Source organism: Atractosteus spatula, chromosome 3, assembly GCF_055471065.1.
Source record: "Atractosteus spatula isolate fAtrSpa1 chromosome 3, fAtrSpa1.hap1, whole genome shotgun sequence".
NCBI classification, from domain to species: Eukaryota; Metazoa; Chordata; class Actinopteri; order Semionotiformes; family Lepisosteidae; genus Atractosteus; species Atractosteus spatula.
The window spans coordinates 25,752,223-25,771,839 of NC_142708.1; the positions used below are offsets into that span (position 1 = coordinate 25,752,223).

The 19,617-nt window shown below is 34.8% G+C and overlaps 1 protein-coding gene across 1 annotated transcript; it reads left to right on the top strand.

Annotated features, from left to right (window-relative positions):
- Positions 1-365: 365 nt before the first annotated feature.
- Positions 366-17,835, top strand: sptlc1 (serine palmitoyltransferase, long chain base subunit 1). The gene is made up of 15 exons (XM_088909956.1): positions 366-427; positions 2,424-2,531; positions 4,461-4,555; positions 4,790-4,883; positions 5,417-5,489; positions 5,910-6,042; positions 6,683-6,812; positions 7,591-7,680; positions 9,218-9,325; positions 9,570-9,665; positions 13,342-13,438; positions 14,294-14,348; positions 14,981-15,098; positions 15,979-16,052; positions 16,441-17,835. Exons 1-15 carry the CDS (start codon positions 374-376, stop codon positions 16,532-16,534), a joined length of 1,419 nt encoding a protein of 472 aa, XP_088766082.1. The 5' UTR covers positions 366-373; the 3' UTR covers positions 16,535-17,835.
- The last annotated feature ends 1,782 nt before the right edge of the window (positions 17,836-19,617 follow it).

Genomic DNA, 19,617 nt, shown 5'->3' on the forward strand with positions numbered 1-19,617 from the left:
AATATTAAAAATGCAGCATAGTTCAAATGTTTGTATTGTGCTTGTAAAATAAAAAAAAGTTTACGTGTTTGTTAAAAAATCTTTACGAATAACGATAGTGTTTTACAGGGTTGTAATCATAATTACTCTTAAAAACAGCGCCTAAACCTACTTAATGTCTGATCAGCGCTATTAAAACAATATAATCTTTTGGTGGTCAAATGCATACAAGAATCACCTACTCTACTGTATAACTGTTACAAGAAAGACATGCGCCTCCACAGCTTTCGAAAACCAAGACTGCAGGCTTTCCTAAACTTTCAAATACGCATGCGCGCTCCTACTACGGCGAGATAATAGAACGTCGTTTCCGTCACGTGATTAGTATACCAAGATGGCGTCCGGTCAACAATGGGTGTTAGTGGAGATGGTCCAGGCTTTTTATGAGGTAATTATCTAACTTTGTGATTCCGTGTATTTTTAAGGTAGCTGGATGTCTTCATTTGTGCAAATTCATATTTTGATGGATATAAAAGTAATATATCCCGGAACAAAGTGGTACGGCATTGAAAACTCCCAAGTTAAAAAAAATATTTGTACTTCAGGAAGTGTTGTCGAGGTTACCAGATATAATTGACATCTAAAGCAGCCAACGGTCTATCGGAAAGGGGGTGAACTTTCCTATGTTTTTTTGTACGGGCCTATCAGAAGAACAGTACATTTGACTCCGACCAATAGGGTATTAACGCAGGCATGTATGTACCTAGTTACATAGGAAGTTAGCATCTGGATGAAAGAACATTTATCTGCCTTTGACTTATTGTAGATAGTTAAAGCTAATTGTACGTCATTATCCAGCAGTAATGACTCACAGCGCTGTGTGGCGTGGTGTATAGATATATATAATTGAATACATGTCGCAGAAAGTTATTTTAAGCCAATCGTTTGTTGTGAAAATAACGTATTTTTGTTCACCTAAAGCTATCACATGAAAAAAATAATTTGGTTGGGTTTTGAAAAATTTCCAATTCTTCCTGTTTTCAAGTGGTGTTTGGGCTCAAATAGAAATGTATTGAGTCACCATTTGGTTCGTTAGTTCGTCTCGGAGATTGTCTGTTAGAGATACTCTGTTATTTGCAATTTATTTAAAAAGTAGACCGCAAAGTTTATTTCATCGATTAACGAGGTAGTACGTAAGCGTGCCGTATCAGATTCTTGTGAAAATATGCCTTCCTTTCAATCTAGGGAATAACTTAATTGACATTGTCTTTGGTCACCATTTTACACCTTAGTCATGCTACTTTACCAAAAGGTAGTATAACACGTTTTATAAAATAATTCTGTATTGCCAGGTAGGTGCTGATCTCTTCATTCAGTCATATTGTATTATGCTGCCTTAACAAATGGCTTGCTTATTGAACCAGCATCTTACCAGTTTGTTTGAATGATTAACTTGCATTACTGTCATGCTGCATATATCACTGATATTATCAGTGGGAAGGATCAGAAGTCAATTTTTTTTAAAGCCCCTGTTTAAGAACATCCATCAGAAATGTCTGACATTGAGCTTGGTACAGCTCCTTCAGCAAGTCTGGCAATTATATAGGAACACCTGCTTTTCACAGTACGTGAAATGAAATTTGTAACCTAATTTTTTTTAAAATTACAAAAAACTACAATACTATTTAACATCTGATTAAAGAAGCATGGTATTATGTTAGGAGTGTTCCTTTTGGTTTGCTGGCTTGTAGTTATGTGTCTTAAATAGGTTCAGTAACTAGGAACTTGTTCCCAGCTGTCAAGCACTTTTTTTTCTTTTTCTGTATTTTTTTTTTACCTCTTAACACAACAAATAAAATGTGATTCAGGAATGAAAAACTTCCCCTCCCAGAGCTTCCATTTAAGGATACAGAAAATCAGTTCCAACAGAAGCCCCTTCTACCAAATGCTCTACACAAGTTCTCCTCTGGACAGCAGTTCCAAGTTACACAGGGAACTCGATTCTCATGATATGGTCTTTGAGGGGTCAGATATAATCTGTGAAGTCTTAAGTAGATCAGTGCACCAGTAACCACTGGTAAGGATTTATATCGAGGTCAGCAATAAAAGTAAATGAAGGAAGCCAATCTCTTTCCATTCCCTCTGATGTCTAACTGATTTTGTTCAGTGCATAAGCAGACTCACTTCCCAGGTGATGTTATTGCACAATGAAAATATATGTATAAAAGAGGAGCCAGGTGTACAATGGTGTTTGTGGCAAAATCTTTCAAGGTAAAATTTGTTAAACCTGCTTTGTTATGAGTGTAAATCTCTTGTTTTGTTAATTGTGCCATTGTGCTGTTAACATTTAAAAGTTACAATTTTACATGATTGAATTTTGCTATTTTAAATTCTCAAGCTTGTCTTATTTTATGTTTTATTTTTGCATTTTACACATTTTTCAGGCACCAGCATATCATCTGATCCTAGAAGGCATCCTTATCTTGTGGATAATCCGGCTGCTCTTCTCAAAAACCTATAAACTACAAGATCGCTCAGACCTCACAGACAAGGTAAAGAATCACAATATATATTCCATTTTGGATTTCAGGATTGTATCTGTATTATTAAAAAAATCAGTTTAAGTTTAAACTTTAAGAAGTTTCCAAGTTCTCTTACACAAAACATAGAATAACACATTACTCTAAACAATTCTCAAATGTCATTCACTCATAAGAGTTCAATGTCACCAAAAACATGTATTATGTTGATTACATATGTATACACTGTCTTTGCTGTGACAAATCACCCATTTGAGTGGACTATGTGTGCAGTAATAGTGTTTTACAAGATTTCAGAATAAATACAACTGCCTCCATAAGATTCCTCAATCAGGTAAATCAAGATCAAGAGTTTGAAAACTTCTCCAGACAATGAATATCCATCCGAGCATAGTGGAGTCCGTTATTAGGAAGTGTGTGGTGTATTGTACCACCTAGACACTTCCTAGATCAGATTGTCTTTACAAACTAAGCAGCCAGGCAAGCAAGAAACAGATAAGGGATGTTACCATGAGGGCAACGGTGACTTTGAGAGAGGCTGAGATTGAAGAAGATGCCCATGAGTCTACAATATCCTGATCACTCCACTGATCAGTTGCCAACCTCTCTTAAATCCCTCACCCAGTCAATACCACCCCTTAAGTACAGTCTGACCTAGTAGTGTCTCCCCCATTATGTTATAATGCTTCTTCTCAAGAGCAGCGATTTGGAAACTTGTCAGGATTGAGGGGGAAAATGGAGGACAGTCCAATCTCAGAGGAAAAACTGTTTCAATAATTCAGGGACCAAAAACTGGGATCAAAATTAAACTACAAGGTTGGAAATTACATTGGAATGGCTTTACAAGAAGAAAGCCAATGTCCCTGAGTGATCCAGTCAAGTACTGGCTTGAGTCCGATAGAAAATCATACAAACGACTTAAAATACTTTCCATCAGTGATTCCCAACTAACTAGATAGAGCTTGTGGAGGTGTGCAAAGAAGAATGGGCAAAAATTGCTCTATCCTGGTATAGAAATGTTAGGAACTTATTCAGAATGACTGTATTTGCTGCCAGATTTGCTTCCGAAACATTGACATAGTGGGTGGGAGTGAATATTTATGCAATCAACTTATAATTCAATCAAATGGAATGTCATTGTGATTTGTATAAATATATTATTTAAAAATATATAGTATTACATCCTCAGAAATTGCATACTAAACTTTCAGAGTGGTGTGAATTAATTGTTTTTGAATTATTATACTAAAAAGATATTTTAGGAATATCTCCAGGAAGGAAAGAACTGAGATTCTCCAGATATGGTTGTCAGATTCAGTGCATAACTACAGTAGTTCCCATATACGTATCGGATGTCGCATTTTAAGGAACTGTATGCAGTTCAAAAGACTGTTCTACTCTGTTTGATCTATACATACAGATATAGACTCCTTAATGTGATATTGAAATATTGTAAGTGCTGAAATCTTCTATATTCACAGAAGCTGGGGCTATATAAAAATGGAGTAAAGTTTTCTCCTCCTGTAAGTGGTATCAGTGGGCCAATAGTTCTATCTGGAGCAGATTTGCCAAACCTGTTCCTCAGTATGGTGACTGGAGAAACTGCAACCGGAGGTGCTAACTTTCAGATGAGACATTAAACGGAGATCCTGACAAAAATTCTCCTTTTATTCAATTGACACAATTTTCCTCTTCTGTTCCTGATACCTGTGATGTGGTTCTGCTGTCACTTTTAATGGATGCTGGATTTCAGTAGTGAATGAAGTGGGTCCCCTTCTATGTATAAAACCCTCTGAGATCCTCTGTGATGCAAAGCGCTATATAAATATTTCACTTAATGACCGATAGAAAAAGTAGAAATGCACAATAGAAATTCTACCCTCATTTTATTCTAAATGGTATTTTCCTTCTCAAAGCCGATCATTTCTTATTCTGTTACAGGAAAAGGAGGAACTGATTGAAGAATGGCAACCGGAACCACTAGTCCCTCCTGTGTCAAAGGACCATCCTTCTCTAAATTATGATGTTGTTTCAGGGTAAAGAATTATGTTTACTTTTTCTCATTAATAAGCCTTATTTGTTAAGTAAAATGTATGGTTTGATTTATACAGATACTTAACAAAGCTTTATGATGTAAATGTAGACTTAGTCACCTTTGTTCTTATGCATACTTGTGTAATCCATAGATTATTCTGATACTAGATGGAATCAATGTCAAGTTGGGTCAATCCAGTGTTTGTTTAGCTAACACCAGTGTCTTGCCCTTGTAGTCCTCCAAGTCATAATATCACAGTGAATGGGAAGGAGTGCATCAACTTTGCTTCATTCAATTTCCTTGGAATGCTTGAAAATGAGCGAGTTAAGGTTTGTATGGTTTACAGAATAGTGTGTACCCCACTTGTTCAAATTGTTCGTTGATTACATCTGTTCTTAACATGATTTAAGAGAATCACATTTGTCTCCAAATTAAAGATGCCATTAATTACAGATACAAATACAAAAGTGTAAAGTCTTGGATCTTTTATTTTTAACTCATTGTTGATTTCAGTAATATTTTGTTCCATTACTTTGCAGTAATTGATTCTACATTTTTCATCTCTTTGCTTAAAGTCCCTAGCATCTTAAACATTTAGTTCTGTGTTTCTCCTTTTCATGTAGTAGTGGTGAACATTTAATCTTGTTTACCTTGCCACAGTTGCATGTTTACGTTACCCTTTAGACAATTTGTACTTTTATGTACGTATTTCCCCCACTTGGTGATTTTTTGCAATTGAAATTAGAATGTTTTCACATACGTCATTGAAGTATTTTTGTAAAAAGGAACTGACCTTGTGTTTGAAAGTTCCTTTTTGAAATTTGTGTTTAATGTTAATGTTAAGTTTTCTTTCTTCTGGCAGAACAAAGCTTTAGCATCGCTTAAAAAGTATGGAGTTGGCACTTGTGGTCCTAGAGGTTTTTATGGAACCTTTGGTAAGCTATGTATTTTTCAGTACATGGCCTAAAGACCGGGAAGATATGTCTTAATGTGAACATAAAGAGTTGACGATTTTGTTGAAATCTTCCACACAGTGATACGATCTATAAATAGGAGATCATGATCAATGTCCTTTATAAATCTAGCTTTCAGAAAATGAATGTTGGACGTGTTATTGGAGTAGACCCTGTTGTATGTTTGTTTCTACATGTGAACCAAACATGGACAACTGGAGAAAATTTGACAATGTACAAGTTTATGTGTTTGAAGTTCGATAGTTTTGCAGCATGATTATTTTAATTTTTGCATCCAAGTAATTTGTTTTGTGTTTTTCAGTATTGTAAGTGATTTAATCTCTTCTGGTTTAATTACATTTAAGGTATAATTTCCATTCAATTTTTTTTTGATAACCTCAGATGTTCACTTGGAGTTGGAAGAACGTTTGGCTAAATTTATGAGGACAGAAGAGGCTATCATTTATTCCTATGGATTTGCAACCATAGCTAGTGCAATACCTGCTTACTCAAAGAGAGGTGATATCGTGTTTGTGTAAGTACTTTCTACTTTCTTGTGTAAGTATAAGCAAGGGGAAGCAGAATTTTAGAAAATAAGATACCTACAACCCCGGATATTGAAGAGAAATTTACGTAAAGGGTCAAAATAGTTATGAAGACAAATGCACTAGGTTATACTTAATCTATAATTTATTTATTTTAGAAAATAAGCTTAATGTGTTACATCACAGTTGCCCCCTTTGTCCTTAGGAGATGCCATGTATAATTTTAAAATATAGCTGGGCTGCTATATAAGGGTATTGTCTTGTAGCATAGTAAAGCCAGGTCAAGCCCTTCAGACCACCCACCTCGAGCTCTGTCCTTGTACCTTGTGTTTTCCATCTCTGGAAAATCTTTACCTGTCCAGTAGATAAATTGCAACTAGTGGCAAAGTACAGCAGGCAGTTAAGTCTGCAAGAGCTTGACACACATTTCTACCATACAGGATTCCATTTATTGATGTCAGCATGACATGTACCTTAGCCGTACTATTGATTATACCTGTCGCAATACATAGGCACATTATCGTTCTTTATTGAAACCTCCTCAAAGCTCAAAAAACAAAAGAAAACAAGAGCACTGTGGAATTTAAGAATGCTTTGTTGTTTATGGAAGTCTTTTTTTATTATTCTTAGGGATGAAGCTGCATGTTTTTCAATTCAGAAGGGACTGCAAGCCTCCCGCAGTTTTATTAAGTACTTCAAACACAATGACATGGAGGACCTTGAGCGTCTCTTAAAGGAGCAAGAAATTGAGGATCAAAAGGTAGGTTAGCGCATAACAGCTCTCCACAGTCTTTGGTTTCCTAATTTAGCTCACTGAAAAAAAGTTAAGAAACATTTGTACTATAAATAAAATGCACCACCAAAGGCATTGTTATGTTAGTTTTGTGTATGTTTTCTGTTTAAATTTTCTTTTAGAAAATGTAGCAACTTACAGTGTGCTATTGTACCATAGAATTGGTACAATTCTAAGAAAACTGATTTAAGTTAAATTCTCATATACCTTAATTTTTCTTTTTTTGTGCCAGGATTGTTTTATGAAAATCCATTTTATTTTAAGTGAAACTTAATATGAAAAGAATTGTTCACAAAAAGGAATAACTGTCTTTTCGTTTATATTGATGTAATTAGATTATAGAATTCCTGCATGATGCATTTTAAATTTTAGGTTGAACAAAATTGTTAAGTTTGATCATTTTTGTACAACGTTTCTAAAAGCATTTTGTTTGTTTTCTTTTTGCTATATTTTATATTTTGCTTAATTTATATAAACTGGGACATAATTGTGATGTTTAAAAAAGTTTTTCTAAACAATACAAAAATGTTTGTACACAACTGGGTATAATATTATTGTAAAAAGGGCATTCAGAAGAATTTAAGACGGTACTCTTTCAAAATGTAAATCTCTGTAAATTTTAATCTTGTGTGTCAGGTTTTCTTTTTACTTCTGGCAAAATAGTTTTAATCTCTCCCATGCCAGCTGTACTGTAATCCTGTTTGAGATAAACAGAAAAACACTGTGATTACTCTTCATTTTCTAGAATCCTCGCAAAGCTCGGGTGACTCGGAGGTTCATTGTGGTTGAAGGCCTGTATGTCAACACTGGAGACATCTGTCCTCTCCCAGAACTGGTGAGGTTATTATTTTAAAGGAAACCTCTGCTCTGCAGGAGTTATTTTCATTAAACAAAAATTATATTTTATAAAGGAGTATCTAAAAGGTTTCATCTGTAGTTCCCTGAGAAGATCAAATCACAAATAGTGGACTAGTATGCGTTTTGGGGAGGCATTTATTCATAGTAAAACAGTTTACAGAGTGTACTGTTCCATCATTGAGTCATAAGATTACAAAAAAGAAGAAGCCATTTGGTCCATCTTGTTATTCTGGATGTTCGAATATGATTGATCTGAGGATTCTACCCAAACCCAAGGCAGGATATTGGCTTTGACAACATGTATGAAGTACCTGAATTAGTTAATGGGCTCTAGAGCTCAGTGCAGCTCAGTTTAAAGTAGCACATCTAACTTAATATTCTGGAGTTTGATATGTTAATTTATATCTAGCCCTAAAAGTTTTATAATACGTCTACATATATAAATATCTAAATATTTATCTTAGTAGTTCCACTCCTGTACAAATTTCCAGTTACTTTGAAATTTGCTGTTTTTTCTTTAAGTGAAAACATCAATAAAACTAAGAAGCATGTGTATTTTTAAGTATAGTGTATTTTATTTAAACATACAGGCTGATGCTAGACAAAATTGCAATCATCCAACAAAGAGACTGTCCTTTAACACGGTGTCCCAAAGGTTTTGACTGAGCTGTCATTTTTAACAAGAGTAGTAAGTCTATCTCCAAAGTTAAAATGAATACTTAACTACATGCATTTTAAATATAATGTAATTTCTTAAATTGAGATACACTATTTATTTGGATCAAATAGTGAAAAGAATTGTATTTATGCTTTAGGATTTTAGTAACTATATAATAATGGTAGATTATTATAAAAAGCCTAAAAGACAGACTAGGGGAGAGTCAAACATACCTTTTGTGTAATTTTCTTGCAAAACATAATTTGAAGTGGGTGGCGAGCTAAAAGAATAATAAACATGGTGATTTAAATTGACCATCCCTAGTGCTTTATGATTTTGGATATAGGAGAATGCTTAAATGACATTTGTTCTGAATTTTGGCATAGAAAAACAATAGTTTTAACAGACCATTTGATGGGAACTATTCTGTATATGTAAAATGTCACATCTGAATCAACAATACTCCAGATACTAAGAGGTAGGATCAAAATTTGAACTTTGATTTTAATTTATCAATATGTTACATAGAAGAACCAAACTAACAAGCGGCAATTTATATTGGTGTAAAAAGTTAAAACTTTTTTAATTGTTAACTTAAGAACCTAACAAATTAAACATCTTTCCACAATGTGTTTTTGGTGATGTTTTGATGTTAATGGTCATTACCATATCATAAAGAGACTAGATATTTTCATGTCTTTAATATATATATATTTAAGATACTGAGAAAACCAAACTTTTTAAAAAAAATCATCAAAGGTACACTATAATGAACATTAATTGCTTAAAAGATCTGACATCTTTTAACAAGTTAACAGGGTTGCTCAAATTTCTGTATTCTCTGGTATTTTACTAGGTCAAGCTGAAATATAAGTACAAGGTCCGTATTTTCCTGGAAGAGAGCCTGTCTTTTGGAGTTCTAGGAGAACACGGTCGTGGAGTCACTGAACATTTTGGAGTGAATGTGAGTATTGGAAGTAAAAATATCAGAATATGCTAACCTGCAAAGTTACATTTTAGTAATTAAATTTGTTTAAATGATAAGTATGGTAAGATCTTTGGAAATAAGCTATGAAGAGAAATGGGCAATGCTTTTGATTTTTTTAAAATAAAAATTAAAATCCGTTTTACGAAGTTTCTTCTGCCATCTCTGTGTGATGCATTCAGAAAATGTCTTTCATATTTGTTTCTGATTGACTTTCTTTCAGATTGATGATATTGATCTTATCAGTGCCAATATGGAGAATGCCTTAGCTTCTGTTGGTGGCTTCTGCTGCGGAAGATCATTTGTGATTGATCATCAGGTAAAATTGTTAAAAGACATTATTGCTTGAATGTTTTAATTGTTTAAACATGTATAAACAAGTGCATAACTGAATAAACATGGTGGGAATTGTTTTCCATATGTATTGTTAGCCATTTATTTTTTCTTGAACATTCCTAATTATGCAAGATCAAATGTTATCTACATGAAAACATTAAATGTGTACTGTTGTCTTTCTGAAGAACTGTGCTAGTCCTGTTCTAAAGTGTATTGTTGTCATTAACAATTCTTCTGAAACGCCTGTTACAGTTTTGGATATTTCACTTACAGATCTTCAGTAGTATGGGATATTCTTAACTATTTCTTTAAGGTACCGTCCTTCACCCCTCAGAATTCCCATTCATTCAGATGTGGATAATATGCCACGACATAGTCTGATTTATTTAAAATTTAAAATCAATTGATCTTTAGAACTCAACTGGCAACTGATGTGGGAGGGGTGGCAAGTTTCTGGCATTGACTATTTCAGTGAGACTTCATCTACACTTGTTAGAGAAGCCCTGTGAACATGACAAAAGTAAATAATTCTTCCTGTCTCATACATTTTTTAGTTGTTTTGTGTAATATTGCATAATGTAATTTTTCATTTGCTTGAAAATTATGGTAATGGTATTTAAGAATCGTTTTAGGCACAATATGTTGCAATGTCAGCTGATAATATTTTGCTACCACTGGTGTTTGAGAGGGCAGCATGGTGGTGCAGTGGTTAGGATTTCTACATTGCAGAGGTGGTACCCTGGGTTGAATTCCAGACGAGCGGTACTATCTGTGTGGAGTTTGTGTGTTCTCCCCCTGTTTACATGGGATCCTCTGCTCTGGTTTTGTCCCACAGTCCAAAGAAATACTATTATATTAACTAGCTTCTAGGAAAGCTGTCCCTGGTTTTAGTGTGTTTTGTTTGTGTTTATGTGTGCCCTGTGTGTACCATTTAGTGTGTTCCTTGGCCTTGCTGTGGCACATCATTTTAATCAACAGAGGCTGTGTATTTTCCTTGTAAAGGTATTGACATCTGAAACATTGTCTCAGAAATAGGTAGGTTTAAATAGGTATTTAAATGAAAAAAGTGGAAGTTGTGGGGGAAAAAAACATTTACTGTGGTGCATTTCAAAATCCTCAGTGCCCATCCCGTGATACACTGGAAAATTCAAGTTGCTGATATCACAGCTGTCCAAATGTTGGAAATCTGAGCAGACCTTCTGATGCCAGTTCTACACATGTACACTTCAAACTCAGCAGTTCTTTAAGATGCTGGTAATTGCAAAAAGTTGGTGTCAGCCTTAAGAGAAAACTACTATCTACACACAAAGAAAGGGCACCACTCTAGTGGGGCATTGACCTTGGAGTGATATTACCTTGATGATGTGATGTGTTGGACTTGTACCAGATATAATGCTTGGCATTTGGATCAGAAAGTTTTTCAGTTTGTCTCATCTGACCACTAAACCTTCTGCTACATCTGCATCATTCACATGCTTTATAGCAAATGTCTTTAGTAATGTCTTCTCTCTTGCCACTTGCCCATATAGGCCAGCTTTGTGTTATACCGGGTATTGTCTATGAATAAACATTGCCTTCCATCTCAGACCAATCTTTTTAAGGCTGTGGCGTCCCTAACCAAATTCCTGATTGCCCAGATTGGAAGAGCAGTCTGACCTGTGTAGTGGCTGGAGGAAATGATGCACATTATACTTGTTAATGATGAACAGTGACTTTGAACTTTCCTGTAACCTTTTTCTGATCTGTATGTCTCTAGCACTGTATCCTGACTTATTTCTAAAGCTTTTGGTCTTCATGGTTGATTTGTGTATCACTATGTGAGTTGTGGCTTTGAAATCTAATATCTAACTGAGGGAACTGGCAGAGATCAGTTTGTTTTACCCCGAAGTCGAGTTACTTTGATCACCATTACACGAATTTTGGAACCCTTCACACTTAATGTTTGCAACAGAACTGATTTAGGCAGAATCTTCTACTTTTCTTCTTGCTTGTTTCCATTCTATCAACATTTTAGTTTTATGAGTTTGGAGTCGATTGTGAAGATTCTTAGTTTAAAGTCCTGTTTGAAAATGTCAGGATTGGTGCTGTCTGAGTTTGCAAAATGTAGAAACATTTCAGGTGGAAAAATACTCTTACTAGGCTCTTATCTTTATTTTGTAAGCAAAGATTTGGAATGCATATTTTACTGTTTATCTTTTACCATTTACTACACATTTTTTATATTTTACAATCTAAATTGCATTTTTCTTAATTATTGTAATGGAATGAAATATCATCAATTATATTCTATTCAGTTTTAGTGTTAATATTTTTTTTTTCATTTGTTTTGGTTACATAAATCCAAACAATTTTAATTTTAAGCATATCATTCAAGATCACATTTTTCAGAGGTATAAAATAAAAGTTGAATACTTCCTACATAAAAATGACAGATGACCATATCTTTAAAAAATCTCAGTTGGTGTTTTTGGTTGGAAGGAATTCCTAGAGAGTTGTCCAGCTACAGTATCTCCATTGTTTTATATTTATCAACCAAATCCATTTAAAATTCCACTGTGCAAGTTCTCAAAAGGCATATAATCATTAGCTTTAGTAAAACCAGCTATGTAGTATTTAATGTATCATTTTGCTGGTATAATTTTGGCCATCACAGACTTCCCAAACAGTTTTTAAAATGTTTTCCAAGTTGTTCTTAGAATTTATCCTTCTACATAGAGGAGTTTGATGTGCTATGGAGGAATCTTTTGTTTTTCACATTTAAACCCGTACTTCTCCTATACTTCGATTTTCTTACTTAACCTCTTCAGCAGCTGCTCTTAGCTGTTCAGTATGGGTTTTACAAAGTATAGAACAAGCATTGGTTTGCACATATCCAAAATGAAAACGTTTTTATATGGTGCTTTTTTACATGTGGTACTTTAAGTGTACAAAGAAAATCACCAGCCTGATGATGACACAAATCTATAATTTATGTAATAATAATAACTGCTTACATTTATATAGTGCTTTTCTGGACACTCAACTCAAAGCGCTTTACAGGTAATGGGGACTCCCCTCCACCACCACCAATGTGCAGCATCCACCTGGATGATGCGACAGCAGCTATAGTGCACCAGAACACTCGCCACACATCAGCTATTAGTGGGGAGGAGAGCAGAGTAATGAAGCCAATTCATAGATGGGGATTATTAGGAGACCATTATTGGCAAGGGCCAATGGGAAATTTTGCCAGGATGCTGGGGTTACACCCCTACTCTTTTCAAGAGACGCCCTGGGATTTTTAATGACCACAGAGAGTCAGGATCTCGGTTTTACATCTCATCCGAAGGACGGCGCCTGTTTACAGTATAACGTCCCCCTCACTATACTGGGGCATTAGGACCCACATGGACCGTAGGGTGAGCGCCCCCTGCTACACCTCTTCCAGCAGCAACCTTAGTGTTTCCCAGGAGGTCTCCGATCCAGGCACTGACCAGGCTCACACCTGCCTAGCTTCAGTGGGTTGCCAGTTGTGAGCTGCAGAGCGATAAGGCTGCTGGCTATGTAGTGCAGTGCAAGGTGTTAAACTGTCCTTCCTTATTACTCAGTTATTTATTTTTTTATTTCCAGGAATATTTTCTTTGTTTTGATTTGGTCTTTTTTTTTTATTTGTTTTCTAGCGTCTCTCTGGACAGGGTTACTGCTTTTCAGCGTCTCTACCACCTATGCTTGCAGCAGCTGCAATAGAAGCACTTAACATCATGGAGGAAGATCCAGGTAGATAAGCGTATTGTGTTGTTGAGAATTGCCTCGATACGTGCCCGTATTCAATATACAGAACACACAATGAACTGATCATTTATTTTACCTAACTGACCTCGCAAGATCTGTTCAGATACATACTGGCTAAAATGATTTTATTGAATGTCTGAATGCTTTCTTTCATTCCACTTAATTTAATTGGCATGCATTCTGTGGATATGCACACATTCAGTATTGATTCAAACCATATCTCTAGGAAACTACAGATTGTGCTTAATTTAGTTAGTAGTATTTTACTATATAAATATGTATGCTCTCTATGTGGTCTACCTAGACTTTTCATGTACCATAATCCTATATAAAAATACTTATTTATTTGCATGAGTTACAGTACTTTTAATTTTGATATCTAGAATCCTTTCTTGATGAACATGTTGTAGTCTTATGTAAGCCTAATGAAATATTACTTCATAGTTCACCTGTATTTTTATAGAAATTGGCACTTTAACAATTTTAAATTGTTTAGAATTATACAGATATTAGAGTCTCAAGTACTACATCTGATGTTGCATCTGAGAGATTACACAGTCACGGGTTTTACTTATGCTACACCTGGTAAGTAAGGAAGATAGCTGAGGGTGCTAACTTTGTATTTGGAGTAGATGGGCTTCTTCCCTTAAACAAGAAGGTCTCTGACACTGCTGCTGAAAGGGTGCCAGGCCTAGACTGGCCACTTACTACTTACCAAGTAGATTTTGGTATTAAAGCAATTGATTTTACCCATTAAAACTGTTAATGACATACTTATTAAATATATGCTATCAACATTAAATGTTAAATGCCTTAGTGTTTATTTTTGTTTTTTTATAGAAATTTTCACAATATTGAGGAATAAATGTAAGCACATCCACAATGCCTTGCAAGGGTAAGGTTATATTTTTTCCATGGACAACACTAAACTTTACTTGAGTTTATGCTTGATGTTTTAGTATATAGTAAATTGGCCATCTGTGTGAATTCATTTTTAACTTGCATTTTTCCGCTTAAAAATATTAACTGCTATCTTGGTTAACCTAATAATGTTACCACAGAGAAGCAGAAAATGACATTGAAAACAAAGCAGATGAAAGGTGAAAAATAAATATTTTGATAAAAGTGTAACTTAAAACAAGGGAAATTAATATTCTTTACACATAGTTATTAGACATCCTATTAATACATCAATGCAAGCCAGTATACACAAACTATTTTCCATCTGTATTGTATTTGGAGCCTGTTCTTTTAGCTTCAATATCAATCCCTTCACCACAATTTCTTGTCTTTACTGGCTTGTGCAGTGCTTGTAAGACACAAGAAAGAAGCCATGTATTAGACAAAGCACTGAAACACATATCCCAGTAATAAAGAACCTCTTTTTAGCCAAGTGAGGTAAAATTTTATGTATGTTGCTAACTGCTTTCAGATGGCAACAGAAAAACTCTTTGCCTAAGTTAGTGTTCTGAGTTTCCCAACTCACAGATTTTTCTCAATCAATTTGCTTTGTGTTAAATCATACAGAATTTCTGGCCTGAAGGTGGTTGGGGAATATTTCTCACCAGCTTTTCATTTACAACTGGAGAAGACTACTGGATCAAGGGAGTCTGATGTTAAATTACTACGGGCTATTGTAGATTACGTAAGTGGAACAAACTAAGTAAAACTAAAGCACACAAATTTAAAAGTCTTCTGTTCAAGGGTAGCTTAGTCTCTATCATTCCTTCAGATATTGATTGATATAATTGTTGTTTACAAAAACTAATTCAAGCTATAATTTAAATAAAGCATTTCGGGTTAATCACAATTCAAAAGCTTTTTTCAAATGTTTTCAATAGAGCAAATGCTGGTGCTGCAAAAAGAAATGCTTTGAAGCTGTGTGCCTCATTCTGTCGTGACTGCATATTTATTTATAGATATTGATGCTATTTTTGCTTAGAAAACTCAGTAGTCCCACAGTGAGAGAACTTCTGATGTATTCAAATTGAATTTACAGCAAAATTACATTTTTGACATGGTTCTCGGCTACTGGTGTCTGAAAAATTCTCTCAGTATTTGTCACGAATTTTAGCTTTTTTTGAGTTTTCATTCATTTTTGGAAAAGATTGTATTGGAAAATATTCATGCTTGCAATTTGATGCTAATGTGTGTGCTATGAAGTATTAAATTATTATGGGTTTCAAAGTAGCTTATAGGAGCTTTAGACATGAGACAAACGTGTGAATTTGCCCAGAGTTTACAGATACATGGTAATAGCAATTCTTCTCTCTACACTGAAAACTCTGCTTGCTTGACCAGATACTAGGGGTCAGAGTTATTACTATTAGAAATGCTGCAAAAGCTCAACTATGGGATTCACAGAACAACCAGTGTAGCGATAAGGTTTATAGATGTATACACATGTTTGCCTTTTCTTTCTTGAAACGCTTTCTTTTTAAATACAAATGGAAAGCAGCTTTATGAACATTGTGGTTGTGAATGCTGAGTTTTATGTTTCTCAAGTTCATTTATTCATTGAACAGTGTATGGACAGACAGATTGCACTTACCCAGGCTCGCTACTTGGACAAAGAAGAAAAAAATCTTCCACTGCCTACGTAAGCGTATTTTTAAAGTATCTTTGTGTAAACCTTGAAACGTGCTTTTAAAATTTTGTTGAAGAATGTGATTAAGGTTATATTTCCTGAATTTTATCTTTGAACTCGGTTGGAAACTCAATTTGAAAGCTAACTGCTGCTTGATGCAGTTTAGCATAAAATGTGTTTTTGGCAGCAGAACTAAAATAGTGATATAAAACTGGTTGCATTTTTTTGTTTGTGGATTAATTCTGTGGTGAGTTATATTTTAGAATATCGTATTTCTTATAAAATATCATTTATACACAAGTGAAACCAGCTGCTGCTGATTTACATTAAACAGTATGTGTCCCTTCAGGCTCAAACTAATGTACTGCTTCATTCACCTTGTGCTTAAATCTTTTCACAGTGTCCGAGTGGTGGTTACTGTGCAGCAGACAGAAGAAGAACTGGAAATGGCAGCAGCTCTGATCAAAGAAGCTGCACAATCCATTCTGAAGTGAGCTGCCTTTAGACAGTCGTGGATGGGCAAAGAGCTGGAGTATTTAAAAGTTTTCCAGAAATTTCTGATGTCATCTTAAAATTAGCTGGGTTATTTGGGAAGCATGTTGCAGGACTGTCCAACAGAACTTTTTCATATCGTACACAAACACTGTAACGCTTATTTAATGAGTATTTAATATGCTGGGGTGTGCAAAATACTATTTTTAAAATATGTGAAATTGGTCTATTTGCACCACTTAGTTTGTTTTTCTTCCTAGCTGGTTTTGACAAAGCCATACAAACACTATTTTGAAAGGCTTACTTTCCATACTGGTTCCTAGTCTTCATAAATCTGTGGTCTGTTGCTTTCAGACACAGTCTGTCTTGGATTAATAGGAAGTTTTCATTCCTGTAGAGCATGCTTTTCAACCTAATGGGAAGAAAAATTGAATTCTGTATGTATGTAATCTTTTATAAATATTTTGTCAGATACCATGTTTTGCTTTACTAAGTTATTTTATTCATATTAAAGGAAAACTAAATTGAGTACTTCTTTTTCTTTAATGACATATTTGACTGATCTTGAAATCTACTTTCCAAATAGATAGTTCACAGAAGCTCTTACAGAAAGCTGTTCTATCAAGTATGAAACATTTTTTAAATAAAAATCTACTTTTCCATGTTGTTGTGCAATTAATAATTCCAGGGAACAGACAAGTCTAATAAAAAATATGTATGTCAAATTAGCAGCATTAATATTGGTGTTTCACTCTGAATGTTTTAGACTCTTGAGGTTAATTGTTTTGTTATATGTTTTGGCAGTGTTAGTATGGCTGCCAGTTTGTGAATTTTTACTTTGTGTTTTGCTGCATTTTTAACGTGCATATTTGTTTTGCTTTTTTTTGTTGTTCATAAAACTGATTTTTTCAAAACACTGATAGGATGACTTTGTTATGAATATTTGGTATAGTGTCACATTTTTATAGCCTAAATGTGTTGCATTATCTTTTTTTTCTTAAAAACTTTCCATGTCTTCATGATTATGAAGATTTAAGTTATAAAAACCTTAGGTTAAGTTCTGTACCATTTTGTATATCAGTATCCGTGACAAATGATAGGATTTTTAAGTTTTTTATTTTTGAGGATATTGCATCATTATGCTTATGTTGTCCAAATTAATATTTTTACACAACACTATCAAATATGCAGTTTACAGCGAATGTGCCTTTTTTGCTGCTAACAATACTATGGGTTAGACGGAATCTTATTCAATTAAAAAACAACACTTCCCTGTTGTTTACATTAAAATATTTGGAATTAATAACTTGTTCTTGCGATGATTTCCATTCAGACTTTACATTTAAATTCTTTGCATTCACTAAAAAAATCATTAAAGCTAAATCTAGAATAGAATATCATTAAAAATGGGTATATTGCTTGTTTATTGCAAGACATAGTTTTTGGCTTTTACACCTGGTCCTTGTTAACGCTGTGGGGATGGTACCTACAACAGCACATATCCATGGACACCAGAAAAGGAGAATCTGCTAAATGCTTTGTCTGTTTTCTTTATACATATCCAGATTTTTAACTCAGAAATACACATTAAACTTTCTCCCTTTCCAAAGTAAGGCATTTTTAACATGAAATCGTTTTCACATCTGTGACAAAGTGCTTTTCTTAATGCTGAATTCAAATGTACATATTATATGTTTATGATAAATATAAGATGGGTGGCATTGAGGCACAGTGGTTAGCATTGCCGTCTTGCAGTGTTGAAGCCCTGCGTTCAGTTCCTTGGGTGCTATCTGTGTGGAGTTTGCTTTACTCACATGGGTTCCCTCTGGGTTATCCAATTCTATCCCACAGTCCAAAGAGTTGGAATGGTGTTTTGTCCAGGCTGTATTCCACCTTGTGCCGTATACTTCCAAAAATAGGCCCTGGTCCACAATGACCCTCAATGGGATGAGTAGTGATTGAAAGTGATGTGATGTGCTATAATAAGGTATGGTATCTTAAAGCAATTATATACTAATCCTTCTTAAATAACCTGAAAACTCGAAAGCATGACATTATAGAAATTGCACAAGGTCCTAAAACAAGAGGCGATTCTTTTTTAAAACAGCAAATCAATCATGAATTAAAAGTTCTCAGACTAGTTTTCATCAAACAGGAGCAAATCTAACAGAGGAATTTTATTACATTTCCGCAAAGACCTACAGTATGACTGTCCAGCAGGGATGATTAAGAGGCAACATAGTTATCAGATTGTAAAGATGTTACAGATGTCATCTGTAGGTATGTATATGTAGGCCTTGCATGTACATGGGCCTACAATGTGTTCTGGATTACAAACCATCTCTCAGTGACCTAAAGAAATATTATTTAGTCATGAATATGGGCAGATCAGTGGCACAGTTATTGGTGCTGCTGCTACACAGTTCTTGGATTCGGACTTCAATTGGCCATTTTCTTTATGCTTTGGTTTCTTGCCATAATCCAAAAACAAGCTGTCTAGGTTAAATGGTATCATTAAAGTGGGACAGCATCATATCCAGGGTGAGTCCTGCCTTGTGCCCAATTTCTGCTAGGTTAGTCTCTATCTTACTGTAACCCTTTATCAGACTAAATTGTTAATTTAGTGAAAGTGGTTGAAATTAGTGAGTTAATCTTTAACTCCTGGTGGAAGACTGATTAAACCTCTGGGAATCATTTGGAAGGCCCAAGATTAGAGATTACTACAGTAGATTGTACAATACAGTTGGAGAGGAATTGCAGACACACGTATCATATTGTTGCCTTCCATGGTGCACACACACACAAAAAACATTTACAGTAGAGGCATCTGGAGCTGTGTTGTCAGCTTGAGATACAGTAGGAGGAATTTCTGAAACCTGGCCCTTTCAACCCCAGTTTCCTCTTGTTTTCTTTCCACCTGACTCTGGAAAAAACTCAAAACTAAGTGTTTCAGTAGCCATAGTATTATGTCCCTTGCTTGCATTTCAGCAAGCTTACAAAATGCAGGTGTCCCTGGTGCTGAGGTTTTCACCTACTTGCAATCAGCAGATCTGTTGGGATGAAGCCCATATCTATGTTATGGTAT

Coding starts and splice junctions, on each gene's coding strand:
- sptlc1 (XM_088909956.1), top strand. CDS start 374: ATGGCGTCCGGTCAACAATGGGTGTTAGTGGAGATGGTCCAGGCTTTT. Junction 4,556..4,789: donor AATTATGATGTTGTTTCAGG/GTAAAGAATTAT, acceptor TTGCCCTTGTAG/TCCTCCAAGTCATAATATCA. Junction 9,666..13,341: donor CATTTGTGATTGATCATCAG/GTAAAATTGTTA, acceptor TTTGTTTTCTAG/CGTCTCTCTGGACAGGGTTA.